Below are 18,993 nucleotides of genomic sequence, written 5' to 3' on the forward strand. Positions count from 1 at the left end.
TCAGACCTCTGGAACACAATTACTTCAAAGGCTCGCGTTAGATTATCAGCAGAAGCAAGAAAAGGCAAAGTAAAACATTATCATAATTCATTTTAGAATAGAATTACAAGTTTCCTTTAAACTTTCTGATGAATTGAGTTGTTTCTTAAAGGGGTTTTGCTTAAAACCCCAAGAAAAATTGAAAAAAGAGAAAAGAAAAGTAGAAGAGAAATGGCAGTGACATGTGGATTCATACTGTGGATGGCGAAGATGGTGTGGATAGCTATAAAGGGTTGGGTCTCTTCGTGCTTGATTGTTGCTGATGAACTTGCTTCCTCTTTAAGAACCGGCGATATCGGTCCTCTCAATGTTGGCTGATTGATTCTCCATCTCTGGTTTGTTTTTCAAAACTTGCAGTCCTGTATCTTGTTAAATTTAAATTAGAATGGCTTGAATGAGAATTTTAAATAAGTAGGTAATATTAGACTGAATGGATAGTTCTCAAACTGGAACCTGAGTTGTACTTGCTTGATTCTTGTTTACTGGTCTTGACTCTTGATGATGCGGTTTTTGCTGATCGCTTGATAGGATTGAAAAGAAAAAAAAAAAATTGGAGTTGTTGCATTGGCTATGATCTTAAAAGAGATTGTATTGGTGATTGGTAACTTAGGTTTTCTTTGGCATTATTAATGCGAAGCCACGGAGATCAGTTTTGCATAAGTAATTTCATTGCTGCTATTTGAAAATTCCAAATTGAAGTTTAAATCTTATGTTGAAAAGGTTTGAAATTTAGGTGATTACTCTTTTGTTCGTTGTCGTCATTGCTAAATTAACCATTTTTACACTGTCATTCACGTCAATGAAAGAATTATCTTGGTTATGCTTCCTTTGTCTCTCGTTATTATACTGTCATTTGTGCATATTAATGTGTTGCTGCCATTAACATGATGGCTTCTGTTTTCCCTTGAACGGTTTGGATTTTGTCTCTGCGTATTTTCAAGTGAGCAATTATTGTTTTAACAAATGGAAAACAGGCCAGTTTTAATGTTGTTTTTGTCAGTGTTCTATCATCTTCCTTTTTCTTTAGCATTTTTCTTGTCTTATCAGTTGTTTGTTCTTATGTTTTTCCAATCTGGGTGGTTTGTTTTCTGTAATTTTTCCAAAAGGGATTGGAACAATTACTAAGTTACTTTAAGGTGATGTTGGTTAGGGGTGTTCAGAATCCAATCCGATCCGCTCAATCCGTTTGATCCGTGAAAATCCGATCCGTGGATCTGTGAATTGGATATGGATTGAAAATTTAAAAATCCGTAATCGATGGATTGGATATGGATTTACTTCGGTAAATCCGCAAAAATCTGTGAATCCACAAAAAAAAAATAATAATAATTTATATATATATATATAAATAAATAAATAATTAAATATACAAATATAACTTGTAAAAATTGTAAAACAAAATAAAAGCAAAGTAACATAACGCCAAGTTACCAATAATTTGCAAAGTCATCCAAAAGCAAAGTAACATATCGCCAAGTCACCAACAATTTGCAAACAAAAAACCCTAAGCTTCCCCGTCATCACACGCACTAGCAACTGGGGTTGGCAATGGGACAGGATGGGATGGGATTTATCAATCCCAATCCCGTCCTGTATATGCAAGTGGGATGAAAAAGTGTCTCACTCTCGTCCCTATATTTTTTTTGGGACAAAAATATGTCCCGATCTCGTCCCAAAGAGATGGGATGCTATGGGATCCCATCCCAATTGAAAAATTTTCCATTCTTAGTCGGCAATGAGATGGGATGGTACGAAATTTGCCAATTCCACTCCCGTCCCGTATATGCAAGTGAGATAAAAAAATATTTCACTCTCGTCCCTAAATTTTTTTATGGGACAAAAATACGTCTCAACTCCGTCCCAAATGGGATGAGATCCTACAGGATCCCATCCCGTCCCAAATGGAGGATCCCATCCAATCAGGAAAAATTGTCATCCCTACTAGCAACACCCAATATTGGTTCGATACACTCTCGACACCGATTGAAGGACGTCGGCCGCACGATTCCAGCGAGAGCAAGCCATCTTCTTCCCCGAGTCCATCGAGCCACTTCACAATCACTGGTTCCAGCCAAACAATTGCACTATTACAACCTTCAAGATTGCCACCTGTACTTCTCCTGGTTCCCATCGTTGACGGCTTCGTAATCACCACTTTTCGATAAGTGCAACAACCCCGGTGAAGGATCAGACTGTGTTTGGTTTCAGAAACTTCGCCATTTCAATTAATTGTGGCTTTATTTAAACAATTAATTTCGGTGTTATATTAATGTATTATTGTAACTTTATTTGAACAATTAATCTTAGTGTGTTATATTTTGAAACTTTAAACGTATTATTTTTGCTTTATTTGAACAATTAATCTTGATGTGCTATATTTTGAAACTTTGAATGTATTATTTTAGTTTTATTTAAACAATTAATTTGTTTAAATTTTATTCAATTTTAAATTTAATTAGTAGTAAAATTATTTTTATATTAGATTTTTTTTTTATTTCATTAGTTCATGGATTGGGGAGAACTAAAAATTTTTAATTTGGAAACTAATGCGCAAAATGATGGATTGGATATGGATTAAGTTAAATCCGCAGATGTATGGATTGGATTTGGATTGAGTTTAATCAATCCGTGGATTGGATTAGATTAAAAAATTATAATCCGCAAAATTGTGGATCGGATATGGATCGATGTCCAATCCGTAAAATCCGATCCGCAAACACCCCTAATGTTGGTTCAGGAATTTTATTCCTCTGAATCATTAGAGGGCTGAGCTTAATGGATTTACTATTACTTTGCTGTGAAGAATTATTGGATTTTCTGAAGACCGTATCTTGCTTTTCTTTGATAATGACAAAACAGACTCAAGTAGAATTCTCTGTGTCGGCTGGCTGTGTGCAAATTATCTGTCTTGTGCCTTTATAATGAATTTTTTGACTTGCAATTATATTAATTTTCTTCTTGAGTCCACTATCTTAAGAAATTCTATGTTGGGGTATATTATTTCAAAATAGTTAAATAAAAGCAGCAATGTTCCCATGTCTACTGTTTTTGTATTGGTAACCCTCTGCTGTCAATGGATTTATTTTGGTTTGTATTGTTCTGTTCTACTATTAATTAACATGGTTGGTCAGGGGGTAAAATTTTTGTTAATTTGATTCTCCATAGATTTTCTGTTAATAATATTCTTGTTTGTGAAACTGATTTGATACGCCGAGTTTACAGATAGCTTAGAGGGATTTCATTTTCTTACTGTTTTCCTTGGTTACCTTGACTCTCTTCAAGTCTCTAGTTAGTATTTTTTGTCATCCTCGTCTGAGACAAGTAAGCATGGCAAAAATCATCTCTATTGAGTTACAACTTATGTCAAATCCTATTAGCATATGATTCGGCTAGTTTGTTTAGCATCGGCATTTTAGTAGTAAATTATTGACTAGGTAGTGAGGGGGATAAAACATTTTGTCGTAATAGTATTGTCTTCTTATTGCTGATAGCTAGGAAAAACAATATCATAATGACATTTTAAAAGGTTTTGACTCTTTTAAACTTTTGCATGACTGTTTGTAGTCTGCTCAGAGTCTTTCCAATTTTCTTTCTTCCCCTCCTTCGAATAATAAAGTTTCAGTGTTTATATTTATAGAAAAGATTACCATGTAGGTGAATAACTTGTATTACTATATATTTGATCATAATACAATCGTACAAATATATAGCTTTACAATGAACTAATTTAGGAAACTATCCTAGCTAATTGACAACTATACACGCAGCTATTCTAGGAAACTAGATCAATTCTAATAACTCTATTTTTGGTATAATTTCCTCTGGTTTGAATTAATATCTTGCAACACTCCCCCTCAAGCTGGCTTGTAGATGTCTTCCATAGCTGGCTTGCTAACTAGTAGTTCAAAATGTCCCTTGTGTAGTCCTTTGGTGAGTAAGTCTACTATCCGTTACAAAGGGAACACAAATTATCCCACTTTCAATTTTCTCCTTGATGAAATGCTTATCAACCTCAATATGCTTAGTTCTATCATGTAGAACTGGATTGTGGGCAATTGAGATGGCAGCTTTGTTGTCACAGTAAATCTTCATGGGAAGAGACACTGGAATCTTTAAATCTTCAAATAGTCTCTTTATCCATATTGCCTCGCAAATTCCATGTGAGAGAGACCCAAATTCTGCCTCAGCACTACTCCGAGCCACAACGTTTTGTTTTTTGCTCCGCCGTGTAACGAGATTTCCTCCAATAAAGGTACAGTAGCCTAAAGTTGATCGCCTGTCAGTTGAGCTACCAGCCCAATCTGCATCTGTAAAGACTTCAATTTGAAGGTTGTCCCGTTTCCGGAACATAAGACCCTTTCCAGGGGTTCCCTTTAGATATCTTAGGATCCTATAGGTTGCATCAAAGTGTTCTTGCCCTGGTGAGTGCACGAACTGGCTTACCATGCTTACAGCGAAAGCTATATCAGGGCGCGTATGTGACAAGTAGATCAATTTCCCTACTAGTCTCTGAAATTTCTCCCTATCAATCACATCTTCAGCTTTAGCAGGACTAAGTTTTAAGTTGACTTCCATGGGAGTCTCAACAGCCTTACAACCTAGAAGACCTGTCTCTTTGAGAAGATCAAGGATGTATTTTCTTTGGTTTACAAAGATACCTTCCTTTGATCTTGTAAATTCCATACCAAGGAAGTATTTTAGCACACCCAAGTCCTTGATCTCAAAATCTCGTGCCATTTTCTCCTTGAGATCTACCAACTCTTTAAGATCATCACCTGTTAGAATTATATCATCCACATAGACAATTAGTATTGATATCTTACCTCTCTTCGAGTGTTTATAGAACATTGTATGATCAGCTTGGCTTTGGTGATAGCCATAACTCTTCACAGCCCTTCCAAAACGTTCAAACCACGCCCTTGGAGATTGTTTAAGGCCATATAGGGATTTTTTAAGTCTGCAGACTTTGTTTTGATCGAACACCTTCTCAAATCCTGGCGGTGGACTCATAAACACTTTTTCTTCTAAATTCCCATTCAGAAAGACATTCTTGATATCTAACTGGTGTAATGGCCAGTTATAATTTGCTGCTAAGGATAATAGTACCTGAATGAAATTTATTTTGGCGACAGGTGCAAAGGTTTCTTGGTAATCAACCCCATGTGTTTGAGTAAATCCTTTAGCCACGAGTCTGGCTTGAAAGTTCTCTATACTTCCATCCGCCTTGCACTTCACTATAAACCCCCATTTGCACCCAACTGTTTTTTAATTCATGGGGAGGTCAACAACTTCCCATGTCCCACTTTTCCTCAGAGCATTTATCTCTTTCATCACTGCTGATTTCCAATTAGGATCATTAAGTGCTTCTTGAATGTTTCTTGGCACATGCAGGTTAGAGATTTTAGATATAAAGCATTGTATTTTTTTGAGAGTTTACCATAGGATAGATATTTGGACATAGGATGAGAAGTACAAGAGCGTTTTCCTTTTCTAATTGCTATTGGAATATCATGATCATTAGAATTGACATCAGGCATAAGATCGATGGTAGGTTCAGATATTTCATCATGGTTAGGAACAAGATTATGTGAGGAAGTATCTAGAGTACTTGTATTTCTTTCAGATTCTTCACTTAGGGTGTCTGGTTGGCCCTGTGCTAAAGGGATAGTCGGTCTCTTACTACTTGTATGGTTCCTCCTTGAATAAGTAAAAAGCTCTCTATCTTGTTTCTTGAGAACAGAAGGTAGTATTTCTCCCCCTGTCGCGGTCTCAGAAGTGTTTGGCAAAATAGTCTTGGTATCACCAGTTTCAAAAACAACATTAGGAATAGCAATTTTCTTTTTATTAAAAAACTCATTTTGAGGTATATTTTTAGTAATGCAATCTACGGTTTTAGGCAGGGATTGGAAATAACATCCCAAAAATTTCCTTCTTCTCCTATGTTCTCCCCCTGAAGAGAATTTTTTTGAAAAAAATGTTGATTTTCCAGAAAAAGTGATATCCATAGAAACAATAGTTTTCCTAGTTTTTGGATTAAAACACTTATATCCTATCTTATTCAATAAAAATACATTTTTCACCCCTTGGATTGAGTTTAGACCGGTTTTTATTAGGTATATGAACATAAGTTGTACATCCAAAAACTTTCAGAGAAAGATTAGATTGAATTCGTGATTCAGGAAAATATTTTTTAAAAACTTCAAGTGGTGTAATGTAGTTTAGAACGCGGATGGGCATCCTATTAATTAGATAGGATGTAGTTAAAACCACTTCACCCCAAAGATATTGAACATTCATAGAAAACATAATAGCACGAGAAACTTCAAGTAAATGTTTATTTTTACGTTCAGCAATATCATTTTGTTGAGGTGTATCAACACAAGTAGTTTGATGGTGAATACCTTTTTCTGCAAAAAAAGTTCTAAGATTTTGCTTAAAATATTCAGTTCCATTATCGGTATGCATAATTTCAGTTTTAGTTTGAAAGTGGTTTTCAATCATCAAGTAAAATATTTTAAATAAGTTCTGAACCTCAGATTTTTCCATCATTAAACAAACCCAGCATAGGTAAGTGTGATCATCAATAAAAGTCACAAACCTTTTTTTCCTGAAGAAGTATTAATTTTTGAAAGACCCCAAATATCATTATGGATTAAATAAAAAAGCTTCAAGGCTTGATAAGGCCTTGAAGGATAGATAGTTCTATGACTTTTTGATAAAATGCAGTTTTCACAATGGAATTCAAAACAATTCAAACCTTTAAATAAACTAGGAAATAATTTTTTAAGATAAGGAAAACTAGGATGCCCTAGCCTATGGTGCCAAAGCATAATTTGATCCTTAACCCGAGTAGAACTGATACTACTAAAGCCATGAGCTTCTTTGTGCCGTGGCTTATTGCAGCGATCACACCAAACGCGAGACTTTTCATCAGGTTTCTTTGTAGCAGTTCGGCCAGCATTAATACTAGCAGCAAGGGCCGAGTTTTCAATAGTGTTTCTGAGATTCCTTTTGCCAAGCATGACAAGACGCCGACTCTCCTCATGGCATACCTCAGAAAACACTTCTCCAATAGAGGGAAGCGGCTGCCTCCCAACAATCCTGCCTCTAACTTCATCAAACTCCATGTTAAGACCAATGAGAAATTTGAAAATATGGTTATCCTCCACCGTTTTCTTAAAGTGTTTACAATCTTCAGAAGATTTCCACTCATAATCATTAAATAGGTCTAAATCTTGCCAAAGTTGTTTCAAGGAATTAAAATACTTAGTGACAGTATCCTCACCTTGACGGATTTCTCCGAGTTTCAGAGTTAACTCATATACCTGAGATTGATTTCTCAAGTCAGAACACATTTGGTTAATGTTGTCCCAAAGCTCCTTGGCCATGTACACATATAGTTGGAGCTTATGTCGTCCTCCATAGAGTTCACCAACCAAGTCATTACCATCGAGTTCTCAGCATCCCATGTTGGATAGGTTGCATCATCAGCCACAGGCTCCTTTGTCTCTCCAGTCAAACACCCAATCTTGCCCCGACCACGGATATACATGTGCACAGATTGAGACCAATGCAGGAAATTTTCTCCATTCAGTTTAATGGTAGTGATCTGAATGGATTGAGATTCTGTGGTCGAAGCCTGGGTTTTAGGCGGTGCAGCAGCAGGTGTTGGATGGCTTGCAGAACCATTCTGGGCTGTTCAAGGGTGCTTGTAGACTCGGAAACAACGCCGGACATGATGAAGAGGTAGGACTGATTTTAGGGTAGAAAAGAAAGTAGGAGACCGGCTAGGTTTTCTGCAGGTAAGAGAAAGGGCAGAACAGCAATAGGGTTTCCAGGAATTAAAGGAATTCCTGCTCTGATACCATGTAGGTGAATAACTTGTATTACTGTATATTTGATCAGAATACAATAGTACAAATATATAGCTTTACAATGAACTAATTCAGGAAACTATCCTAGCTAATTGACAAGTATACACGCAGCTGTTCTAGGAAACTAGATCAATTCTAATAACTCTATTTTTGGTATAATTTCCTCTGGTTTGAATTAATATCTTGCAACAGTCTCATTATTGCAACGACCACAGTCTGGCTAGCAAAGCCACCAGTAAATTTAACTATTCAACAGCAAAACCTAGTCAAACCAGAAACGACTCCTTGAGTCTAACTCAGGCTTGTCTTCGCATTAGTAAAAGACCTGAAGCAGAGTTAATGTATATTCTTAAAAGTTTATTTACATCACAGGGAAAAACTTATTTTGTTTTCATTTCTACTTCTTGTCACCCTATAGTTAGATTGCTTTCCCAAATTGCTTATTTAACTGATATCCCACTGGAATATTCAAGTTAGTTTCTTCAACTTGGCAGCAGATAATGGAAAACCTTACAAAGCAGAAAAGGAGCGTTTGATATGGACTGTGAAGATCCAGAGCCATTTCTAATTTAGTCAACAGATGTTGTCTACAGAATGGTAATTGGTTTTTATGGTCAGAACCGAGAATGCCGTATGTGAAACTGTTTGTGCTATATCTTTTCCTGCTCAATCTTTGTGATTGTTTTTCTATACCCAGTTTCATATCAAGTCTTGAACTGTAACTAAATATACCAGAAAGCTATGTGGTTTATTCACTTTTTTTTATAATTAGCAGACGTATGAATATCATTCCTGCATATTATTGAGCTGGTAAAATGGTACAGAAAAAATAAATTCCTAGTTGTTTCTAAATATCTGAAATAGGCGGCGGTTGGATTTAGTCTGTTTCTTTTTTTCTTAATTGTTTAACTTTCTCCCATGGGTCTAAGCATGTGTTTCATACATCAAACTGTGCTATATACAGAAGTCATGCTACAAAAGGTGCTTTAAGATTAGTTTAAACTCTAGAGTTGCACCCTGTTGATTATCATAAATTTTTGTTGTGGTCTTATGATCATAGCAATGATACAACTTTCAGTCAAGTAGGTGCATTTTTAGCATGCCGTATAGGTTAAATGTGGTTTTCACATCCTATCAAAATCATGAATATAGGTAGCATACAATTTTATTTGGATGTAATGTAGGGCGTTTTCATTTGCTTAAACGGGCATTTTTCTATATTCTAAAATGATTTGGTGCAAGATGTCAAGTACTTGAAGATTATTGTACCATAAAACCATTCATGTGACTAATCAGACTGCATCAAGGCATTTCGCTCTTGCAGCATGTGTTTAGTTACTCTGTATTATTAAATTAAAGGCAAACATCATTGTCTAATTTCAATTTTATATTTTAAAACCAGTGAACATCCGCACTAAGAATTTTTATAGAATTGAGGTCCTAAATCTTTTTATTGACTAATATCCATTGTCTAAATATCATGGGAAATTCTCAAATTGTTGTACGAAGCTTTGTCAATGACGGCCATTGGGTTTGAAGCCCAACCCAATTGGAGTTCTTTGCAATTCCCGTTCTGGAAAAGTGGATGGAGATGAGTGTATCTCGTCAAACTCTCGAGTAGGAGTAGAGATCTTGCTTTCTAGTAGGGATGGGCATTTTGTCGGTTCGCTTCGGATAGTAAGAACCGAATGGTTTGAACTTAATCAAACTAAAAAATAAATCGATTTAATGTAAAATTAAAAAAGAAAAAAGAAAAACTATCTTATATTAGTTGCACAAAACATAAATGATTAGTAATTGCAATTGAATTGGACTAAAAAAAACATCAATTTTAGGTAAACTGTCAAAAAATTTGGTTAATATCGGATTTGATTTGATTTAGTTTTTGGACAAAATCAAACCGAATAAATGTACGAATGTTGAGCTTCGTCATAAATGTCTATCTCTCTACTTTCAACTTCGTAAAATGTTGTCAACCTTGAGGACATGGGTTCAGGTCCTAGAGCATGGTCAGGGACTTGCCTCCTGTATAATGGGAGTTAGTTGACTCTTCACATTGGGGTAGGATCGATTTTCCTTCAATATTAATAGTGAGGGTAAATTTCCCTCCAGTTTAATGAGGATTGATATTCACACTGTGCTGTAATAAAATTACTCATGACAAGTCCCAATAGATTTCTGATTATAAATATCAGGATTGTAATATATCAGTGTATCAAAAAACTTCGTAAAATGTTGAGCTCCGTCATAAATGTACGAATTTAAACTTCCAAAGATCTCAAATTATAATAATTGTACAAATGTTACAACCCCATGAGATTTTTAAGTTCGAGGTACAAAAAATGCCCATCAAAATCATGGTAAGTGTCCTTAGTAGGAAATTCAAAAGAGGAGAACAACGAAGTGGGGCATGAGGCAGCTCAGCCACGACATGGTATAGTTGTTAAATTAGCCTAAAATCGGTGCATGGTGGTCCTCCTCCACAATTATCAAATGTCCATTTCAATCTGCTGTTTGGGCTACATCTTATTTATGCCTTATGGTTTGTACCGGTTTTTATTTATTTTCTTTTCTTTTCTTTTCTTTAATTCCTCATTATTTTGCCCTACTTTATCTTTTGTACTCTTCTATCGTCATTATTTGTTAAAAGGTTTGGCTGTGACAGTGGCGCAACAAGTTTAATTTGAATAATAATACATATTAGATTTTTATGTTTTAAATTTTATCATATTTTATACATGGATTACGGAGTTCATTGGATGATATATATAAAAAAAATTACTTAAACTTATGTTTATTTTAGTCATTATACGATGAAATAATATTTTAATAATGATAGTGTATCAATCGTATTGCCTCTGCTTTTAAAACTCACAATACACTTACAATTTATCAAAAACTTTACTTTTTTTTTGTCCGACCAGTCACTGTAACACTGTAGTAGCATAGTAGAAATAAATTGTTTTAAGTAGCTAATTATAAGAAAGTCATTCTCAATCTAATTTTTGCATAAGAATTTATAGCTGCTATAAGCTATAAAGTAGAAGCTAATCCGTATGATAATTAGCCGCTTACACCTTTTATGTAGAGTCTTAATCAAATTTTTGCATAACAATTTGCTTTCTTATGCTATAAAATTAAAAACAACATCGTCTCTAAGCTTACATGCCATTGAATACTCTTAAGTTTATTATAAAAATGACATTAGACATTATAAATTTTTTATTCCGAATGATATGTTATTAATTGAGTGGTTGGTAATTTTTTACAAAATTCAAGTGAATTAATCATATTATCTCACCGACCAATTGATAAAAAAAAAATTAAGATATTTAGCACTACTCTAACCTAATAGAGCACCATTGGCTTGCCTCCTAAACTCATTCATATAATTATTTACCAGTATTCTTGATTTTATTTTATTTTTCTGATTAAGGCATGACTAAAACATGATTAAGACATGGTGTTGCGCATTCAAGTCATAACTCAATTGAGCAAGTGGTGAGTATTACCCGAACTTTAGTTGTCAAGAAGTTTATGACTTGGCCATTTAATCATTATGAAAAATAAATATATATAATAAATGATCCAACAACCGTTTTGGAATTTGCATTATCAATCGAATTTGGTATCATGATCACCTTCTTTTCAAACAAAAAATGTAGAAAAATAAAATTCTTTTCCAAAATAGAACTCATAGATACTTAAAATTCATTGTACTTTTTGTCACTAAGTTTTACTTCTCTTAAAACAATGCCAATGTGTTTCACCTCTATTTCTTTATTTAAAGGACAAGGGTTGTTAACTGAAGTATATTCCCAAATTTTGAACTCATATTTTTCTTTTTCATTTTTTCATTTAAACATTTTTTTTTTCTAATTTTCTTGAAACTTCTTTTTACATGCATGCTTTTCTGTAATAGGAGCTAATTGATGGGAGCAAATGAGTTAAACAAATAGATAATGAACCAGAAAAAGCAGATCATCACTTATTAAGATGAAGTGGGTTGGTAGTTTGAATGGTCAAAAGTGGGCAAACATTGTTTGTATGAGCATCTTGCTAGCTGGGCTGCCAATAGCATAAATACAAATTATGACAACCATCAAGCGAATCAAACAAGCTGAAAATCTAACTAAAGAATTTAAAATAGTTCATAGTAAATCAATTTTAACTTACTTCAATTCAATTTCAAATTGTTAGAAGCAAATAAAATTGTTAATTATGTGATTAAACTATGTAAGAGATTTTTTTTTTCAATACTAATATTTACAATGAAGGCTACTGAGATTAATCCAAACAATTTAAATCGGAGCAAAATAACTCATCACATGTGGCTCATTATCCTTCACTCTAAAACAAAGCAAAGGATAACACAAAATAACCTGACTTTCGATCTAAAAAATAAAAGAAGTATTGATAATAACATGGAAATTTCATCGTTCATACGTTGCCCTCAATTCTTTCTTTGGCAATTTTTAATTTAGCTGAAAACCAAACACTGAAATATCACCATCATATCGACCAAATTAAACTCGTAAAATTTCTCAGTACCTGGTGTACTACTAGTGTGGTTTATTAAGCATTAGTCAATTGTATTTAATAAGCCATCAATGTGCCGGTCAGAAGAGCCAACTCTGGTGGGTGGTGGAGCCTGTTGCAAAAGAGCCGATGAGTTTCCTTCTATGGAGGTCAAAACCATTGCGTGCATATTTCTGTTGACTTTGACTCATTGGGCCATTATATTTCTGTTGTAAATTACTCCGAACGTTGATGGATTTCTATAATGTATTGTTTTGCTGTATTGTCGGCTGATTAATGAAATTATTATTTTGCTTCAAAAAGAAATTATCTATTTTTCTAAAACAGTACATTAACTTGTAGCAGATCTAGAAAAATAAATTTACTGAGGGTTAAATTAGATAATAACAAAATACAAAAATTAAAACTTTAAATATATAAAAATTTGCTTATACATTCATAATTATTTTTTATGTATTTTCATATTTTGAAAATGTTATTTAATTAATTCATTATCAATACTATTAAATGTATCATTTCTTACATAGATAATTAAATTATTATTCATCACAGAGATGACTCTTTACGAATTTCGTTGTTGAAAATACTCTTTTTTACTATTGATATGAACACAAAAAGAATTAATCTTATTTTTTTAATAAAAAATAATTTGGCTTGCGAGCTATTATTGTTTTTAATTAAGTGTTGGTTCTTATAATTTTTAGAAATTAAAGTTTAAATTTTATGAATTTATAAATTTATAGAGTTATTTTAATATATTTAAAGAGATTAAAAATAATTTTCCTTCTTTTTGATTGTTTTATTTTTTATTTTTTTACCAGCTCCTGAGTCCTGACAGTCACATGCAGGTCCCCCACCGCATTAACTAGCTAGAGACCTGAACACATTTAATACCCAATGGAAGTTCATCCCCGTGTATCCTAATAAGTTTCCAACGCAAATTTTGTTTATGTATTTCTGCTTTGGAGTTCTGACAAAGAAAATCAACAACACACCATATGCAATCTGCAAAGATTATCCTCATAAATTGAGACAAACTCCAAAACAACTTTTTAAACTCTGGCCCCATGCAACCATGAATATCATAATCATCAGCTCACCACTTCCCAAGTTCCAACTCAATTGAAAGCTCTCTCTCACCAATTTCCCGTTCCCATTTCTTTTTAAATCTTCCTTTTCATCTAAGCCTTCCCACCAATTCCAGAGTGCACCCAATCCCACCCTGGAATCCTCACTCAAAAGCAACCCAAAAGCCAAAAATCTCTCAACAAAGAAAGCATCACAATTTCAAGAGCATCAAGAAAGCACTTAAATCAAAATCTTTTTTTATTCATTCATGGGTTGCACAGCTTCAAGACCCAACGCCCTTCCCACCGGAAACCACCATCATTACAACTCACAAAACAACCCTTCTCATTCTTATTCTTTGGCATCAGCAACAAATTCAACTATTGCTTCTTCAAATTCACCAAGAACAATTAGCACTACTAAATCTCTCTCATTACAAACTCAAGCTCCATTGGTCCATCACCCGCCTTCGAGAAAAGGTGACACTCACCATCTTGTCTCTTTAACCTCCACCACCTACGGCTCTCTCCTCCTCATTGACCGCCTCAACGGCCAGGATTCCCCTGATCAGATTATGCCAACAACAACGGCAGCAAACCCAGTTGAGCCGTCATCATTGTCCCCTGATTCTGTCATCAACACCTGGGAGCTCATGGACGGCCTTGATGATGATGATGATGATGGTGTTGTTGTTGATGATGATATTAACTTTCACAAGGCTGATGCTTGGGGATCAGTGAAAGTTTCCCCGTCAACAACAAAGCCACTGTGGAAGCACTTATCTGAGGAATCACTGCTGTCAAAAATGGACCCGAATGTTGCTTCAAGTTATAGAAGAGCATTGTCTTCGAGGCAACTGGGTTATAATAATAATAATCATCATCATCATCAACATCGCCCAACAAAAGAATCTAACAATAAGATTGTGATATATTTCACAAGCTTGAGAGGAATTCGGAGGACCTATGAGGATTGTTGTTCAGTAAGAATGATATTCAAGAGCTACAGAGTTGGAGTTGATGAAAGAGACATTTCAATGGACTCAAGTTACAGAAAAGAATTGCAAGACTTGCTCGGAGTTGAAGGAAAAGCAATCACTTTGCCACAAGTTTTTATTAGAGGAAAGCACATTGGGGGTGCTGAGGAGATTAAGCAGCTTAATGAAACTGGAGATTTGGCTATGCTTTTGAAGGGGTTTCCGGTTGTAAATGCTGTGTCTGTTTGTGAGAGCTGTGGGGACGCAAGGTTTGTGCCTTGTTCAAATTGTTGTGGGAGTAGAAAAGTGTTTGATGAAGAAGATGGTCAGCTGAGGAGGTGTACAAATTGCAATGAAAATGGCTTGATCAGGTGCCCTGCCTGCAGCTGTTGCTGATTCATTAAATGAATTTTGGGTATGAAATTTATTTTGTTTCGAGTGAGTTTGTCTTGTGTATCGTCACATGGGTAAATTTCGTATTACATTTATTGTAAATTTCGAATCACATTTATTATAAATTCACTATCTTTAAGTTATTTCTTTGATTTTTGAAAATTTAAATTATCCTTATTTTTGTTTATTATTTTTAAAAAGAAGGAAAAAAAATAAAGTAGGTGACTAAATTTTTTATTTAAAAAAATAAAGGGTAAATTAAGATTTTCAAAAATAAAAGAATTGATATAAAGATATTCAATTTATGAGGGAATAATAAAAAATTAACCCTTATTTCATATTATTTGTTGAGTGTTTACCAGTCAATTTAATTTTTAGGTGAAGCGATTAACTAATGGGATAGTAGAACTGAGAACTAAGTTGTCAAGTTTTGATTTTTCTTGCACTTTTAATGTGAGGGAGCCTGTTAAGATTGTCAATCTAACAAGTTTATTGTCGTGGTGTGGCTTATTTTTGTTCATTGCCTCCAGAGCAGCTGAAATTAGAAGTGATATTTTTATGGTTTTTTTTTGTTAACCTTTCCTTGTTTCTCTATTGTGAGAATGAAATGTGTTCATGTTGCATTATGTTTTTACTTTACATCAGGTATTTATGCTCTATGATGAAATTGTTGGGATTATATGCTTTTTAAATTATATTGATTTATTTATTTTCTGATTAATAAAATATTTGAGATAAAATATTTGAGATATTTTTTAAAAATTCTTAATTGTATAAATATTTTGAATAAGGTCTGTTTTATCATATTATATGTATTTATGTGGTCATCATATAAATTCACAAAAAATATAAATATAAGTTATCTTCTGATTAAATAAAAAGAAATTATCAGTCATATACCCTTAAATGACACCCGTATTAAACGTGTTACAATACTTTTCAAGTGTATCACTCGTATACCTTAAGTTGACAAAATACTTCTGTCGTCCACCAATTCGTTAACTTTCGTTAGAAAGTTAACAGAATTGTGGTAAATTGACTATTTCGCCCTTGAAACTCCAAATGATGTAAAAAGATAAATTTACCTAAAAAATTAACGTAAATTTTTAATATACAATTTTTTTTAATTAATAATATATTTTTTATTAAAAAATATGAATTATTAATGGTACATATTATTAACAATTATCCTTAAAAAAATATTCATATTTTACCGCAAAAAATCATTAACAACATATTATTTACAATTATACATATTATACCATAAAAATTTCCAGTTGGAGCTTGGAGGAGTAGATCTTTAAAAATTTAGGTTAAATTTTGGAACAGTAGATTCGGTTGTAAAGTAGCTTTTTTTTAGCAATTATTAACAATTATCCGATAAATGGGATGACATGTCATTTTTATCAATATATATCATATGACATGTCAGTTTTTACTAGGTAAATGGGATGACATGTCTTTTTTTTAAAAAAAGACTAAATTACCCTTATGATGTAAGTGCTTGCAAACGACAGTTAACGGATTGGTGGATGACAGAAGTGTTTTGTCAACTTAGGATATATGAGTGATATACTTGAAAAGTGTTGTAGCACGTTTGATATTTGTGTCATTTAAGGATACATGACTGATAATTTCCGTTAAATAAATTAAGTTCGCAGTTGATAAATAAAGTTGGGCGCTCTATTTATGTTTAGACTGTCGTAAATTTATTAAATGATTTGTCTTAATCATGTATGAATTTACTGATATAGTTTAACTACATTGAATTGGATCACATATGAGATTTAATTAACCTTGAACTGATTGTCAGACTTATTAAATCTCATAGGCATTGATTTTATTTCAATTTCAATCTTGAATTAATTATAGTTTCATGTTTGTGATTATCATTTCATTTGAGTTACCAATGGGCGCTACGTACATTTTTAGTCAAGATTACTCGGTATCTTGGTTGAAGCAATTATGAACAATGAGATTATAGATTAACAATATAGAATTTGTACAACACATCTCTTGACGGGTTTTCGATATTTGATTATAGAATTATTTGGCCAAAGTATGTCACCATAATTAGTATGTTGAAAATGATCATTAGGGAAAATTAATAAGTGTCAAGGAATAAGATGTAATTAAATTGATTGGATAGTTGAGATATTAATTTAATTAACAATGTGATACAAAGAATTATTCAGTAAAGAAATCAATGTGGCATAGGTCGAATTATTATTCGAAAACACTATCCTAGATAACATACAATTATGGAGGTCAGTTTCAATCTTTTAGTGGTGTAAATTTGAAACTAAATAATTGAGTTAGTTTAATTACATGCCTAATTATTGTAGCCACTATTGTAGGGGTGTTCGCATATTGGATTTTGCGGATTAAACATCAATTCATATCCAATTTATGATTTTGCGGATTGTAAATTTTCAATCCAATCCAATTTACGGATTGACGAATTCAATCCAAATACAATCCATACGTTTGTGGATCGGATGCAGATTTGACACAATTTATATCCAATCCACCATTTTGCAGATTGGTTTGTAGATTAAAATTTTTTAATTATGTTCCTTCTACAAACTAATTAAATAAAAATATCTAATATAAAAATAATTTTACTACTGATCAAATTCAAAATTGAATAAAATTTAAATAAATTAATTGTTTAAATAAAGTTAGAATAATACATTTAAAGTTTCAAAATATAACATAGTAAAAAAAAATCTCATTTGTTTAAATCAATACATGAAAATTAACTAAGATTATAAAAATTAACTAAAATTAACTGTTTAGAAGGCTATTTGTTTATTTAATTATTCAATTATTTAATTATGTTTATTATATATTATTATCGGATAAGATATGTATAGTGTTAAGGTAATTATATTTTAATTAATTTATTTATTAGTAAGTAGTAATGCCACATTTGCAAGTTTTATTTTTTAATTTAATATATATATACATTTTTTTTTGGGGATTCGTGAATTTTTTGGATTTACAAAAGATAATGCATATCCAATCAACTGATTACAAATTTTTAAATTTTTAATCTAATCTGATCCACCAATCTACATATTGGATTTTTACGAATCGCATTTTTGCGGATCGGATGGATTGAGCAGAGTAGCCACAATATACAAATCAAAGAAAAAAGATTTTTTCTCTCTAACTTTGCGAGAAAAATTATTCTCTTACTAATTGTTTTTAGTAGTGATAAAAGTGCCCACACGTCAAGTACAAATAAAACTTAAGTCATAACCTGGAAGATCATTAGTGACAGGTCGTGATCTAAGAATATTGATAGTGACAGATCGTGGTCTGAGAGCCTAGATTACTATCGTGGTCTGAGAGCCTATATTACTTCAGCGAAAAAGCAAAGGTACGATTTCAATAATATGGTAATTTTATATATTGTATGAAAATTTTGATCCAAATATTTCTGTTGTAAAATATTTTTTAAACCAACAATTGGTATTAGAGCGATTTCATATTAATATATAGAGTTACTGTATGAAATCAATCTCTTGTATTATGTGTATATGATGAGTGGCACAAATTTTATATATTATTTTATTATGTTAATGAATATAATTATTGAGCATATTGATAATTATCTCAATTCCTGCTTAGATATTTCTTTTTATTATTTTTATAGATTTGTAATAAGAGAGGTGGTCAATTTTCACCATGTTTCTCTCTTGATTATTTTAATTCATTATTCTCAAATTTCTATTTATATTATCCAATTAATAGCCAATAATGGGCTTGAATCCAATATATATACATTTGAATTTTTCTGCCCAAAACCCAAATACTTTGGCTAAACCATAAAATAGTGAAACTATAAGGGTGCCATGAGATATAAACCCAAAACCCTAAATCACTTGTTTTTCTTTCATCTGCCACCAACATATCCTGTTGGACTTAAATGCAACAAAATCTCAAACTTTGGTAGAAAACATATATTACTAAGACAATAGTGTCTAGCGAAAAAAAAATCCAATAGAAACCCTACACCCCTTTATGCTTTTCGCTGCCAATTCCAGAGACACTGCCGTTTCTTCTCCTTGCCGCCGTCAACTGTTCTTTGTTTTCTTG

General features: G+C 32.9%; 2 protein-coding genes across 3 annotated transcripts; both read left to right on the top strand.

Annotated features, from left to right (window-relative positions):
- Nucleotides 1-8,740, top strand: LOC112100048. Of its 2 annotated transcripts, none has more exons than XM_024187666.1 (2): nucleotides 1-374; nucleotides 8,408-8,740. In XM_024187666.1, the coding sequence occupies exon 1, from the start codon at nucleotides 211-213 to the stop codon at nucleotides 355-357; it is 147 nt and encodes a 48-aa protein (XP_024043434.1). In that variant the 5' UTR covers nucleotides 1-210; the 3' UTR covers nucleotides 358-374; nucleotides 8,408-8,740. The 2 variants fall into 2 exon arrangements, with proteins under 2 accessions (XP_024043434.1, XP_024043435.1); XM_024187667.1 differs by having other exon boundaries at nucleotides 8,411-8,740.
- Nucleotides 8,741-13,504: 4,764 nt separating this feature from the next.
- LOC18049052 (uncharacterized protein At5g39865) lies at nucleotides 13,505-14,915 on the top strand. Its single transcript, XM_006442012.2, has one exon. The coding sequence runs from the start codon at nucleotides 13,789-13,791 to the stop codon at nucleotides 14,890-14,892; it is 1,104 nt and encodes a 367-aa protein (XP_006442075.1). The 5' UTR covers nucleotides 13,505-13,788; the 3' UTR covers nucleotides 14,893-14,915.
- The last annotated feature ends 4,078 nt before the right edge of the window (nucleotides 14,916-18,993 follow it).

This window comes from Citrus clementina, unplaced genomic scaffold, assembly GCF_000493195.1.
Source record: "Citrus clementina cultivar Clemenules unplaced genomic scaffold, Citrus_clementina_v1.0 scaffold_3, whole genome shotgun sequence".
NCBI lineage: Eukaryota > Viridiplantae > Streptophyta > Magnoliopsida > Sapindales > Rutaceae > Citrus > Citrus x clementina.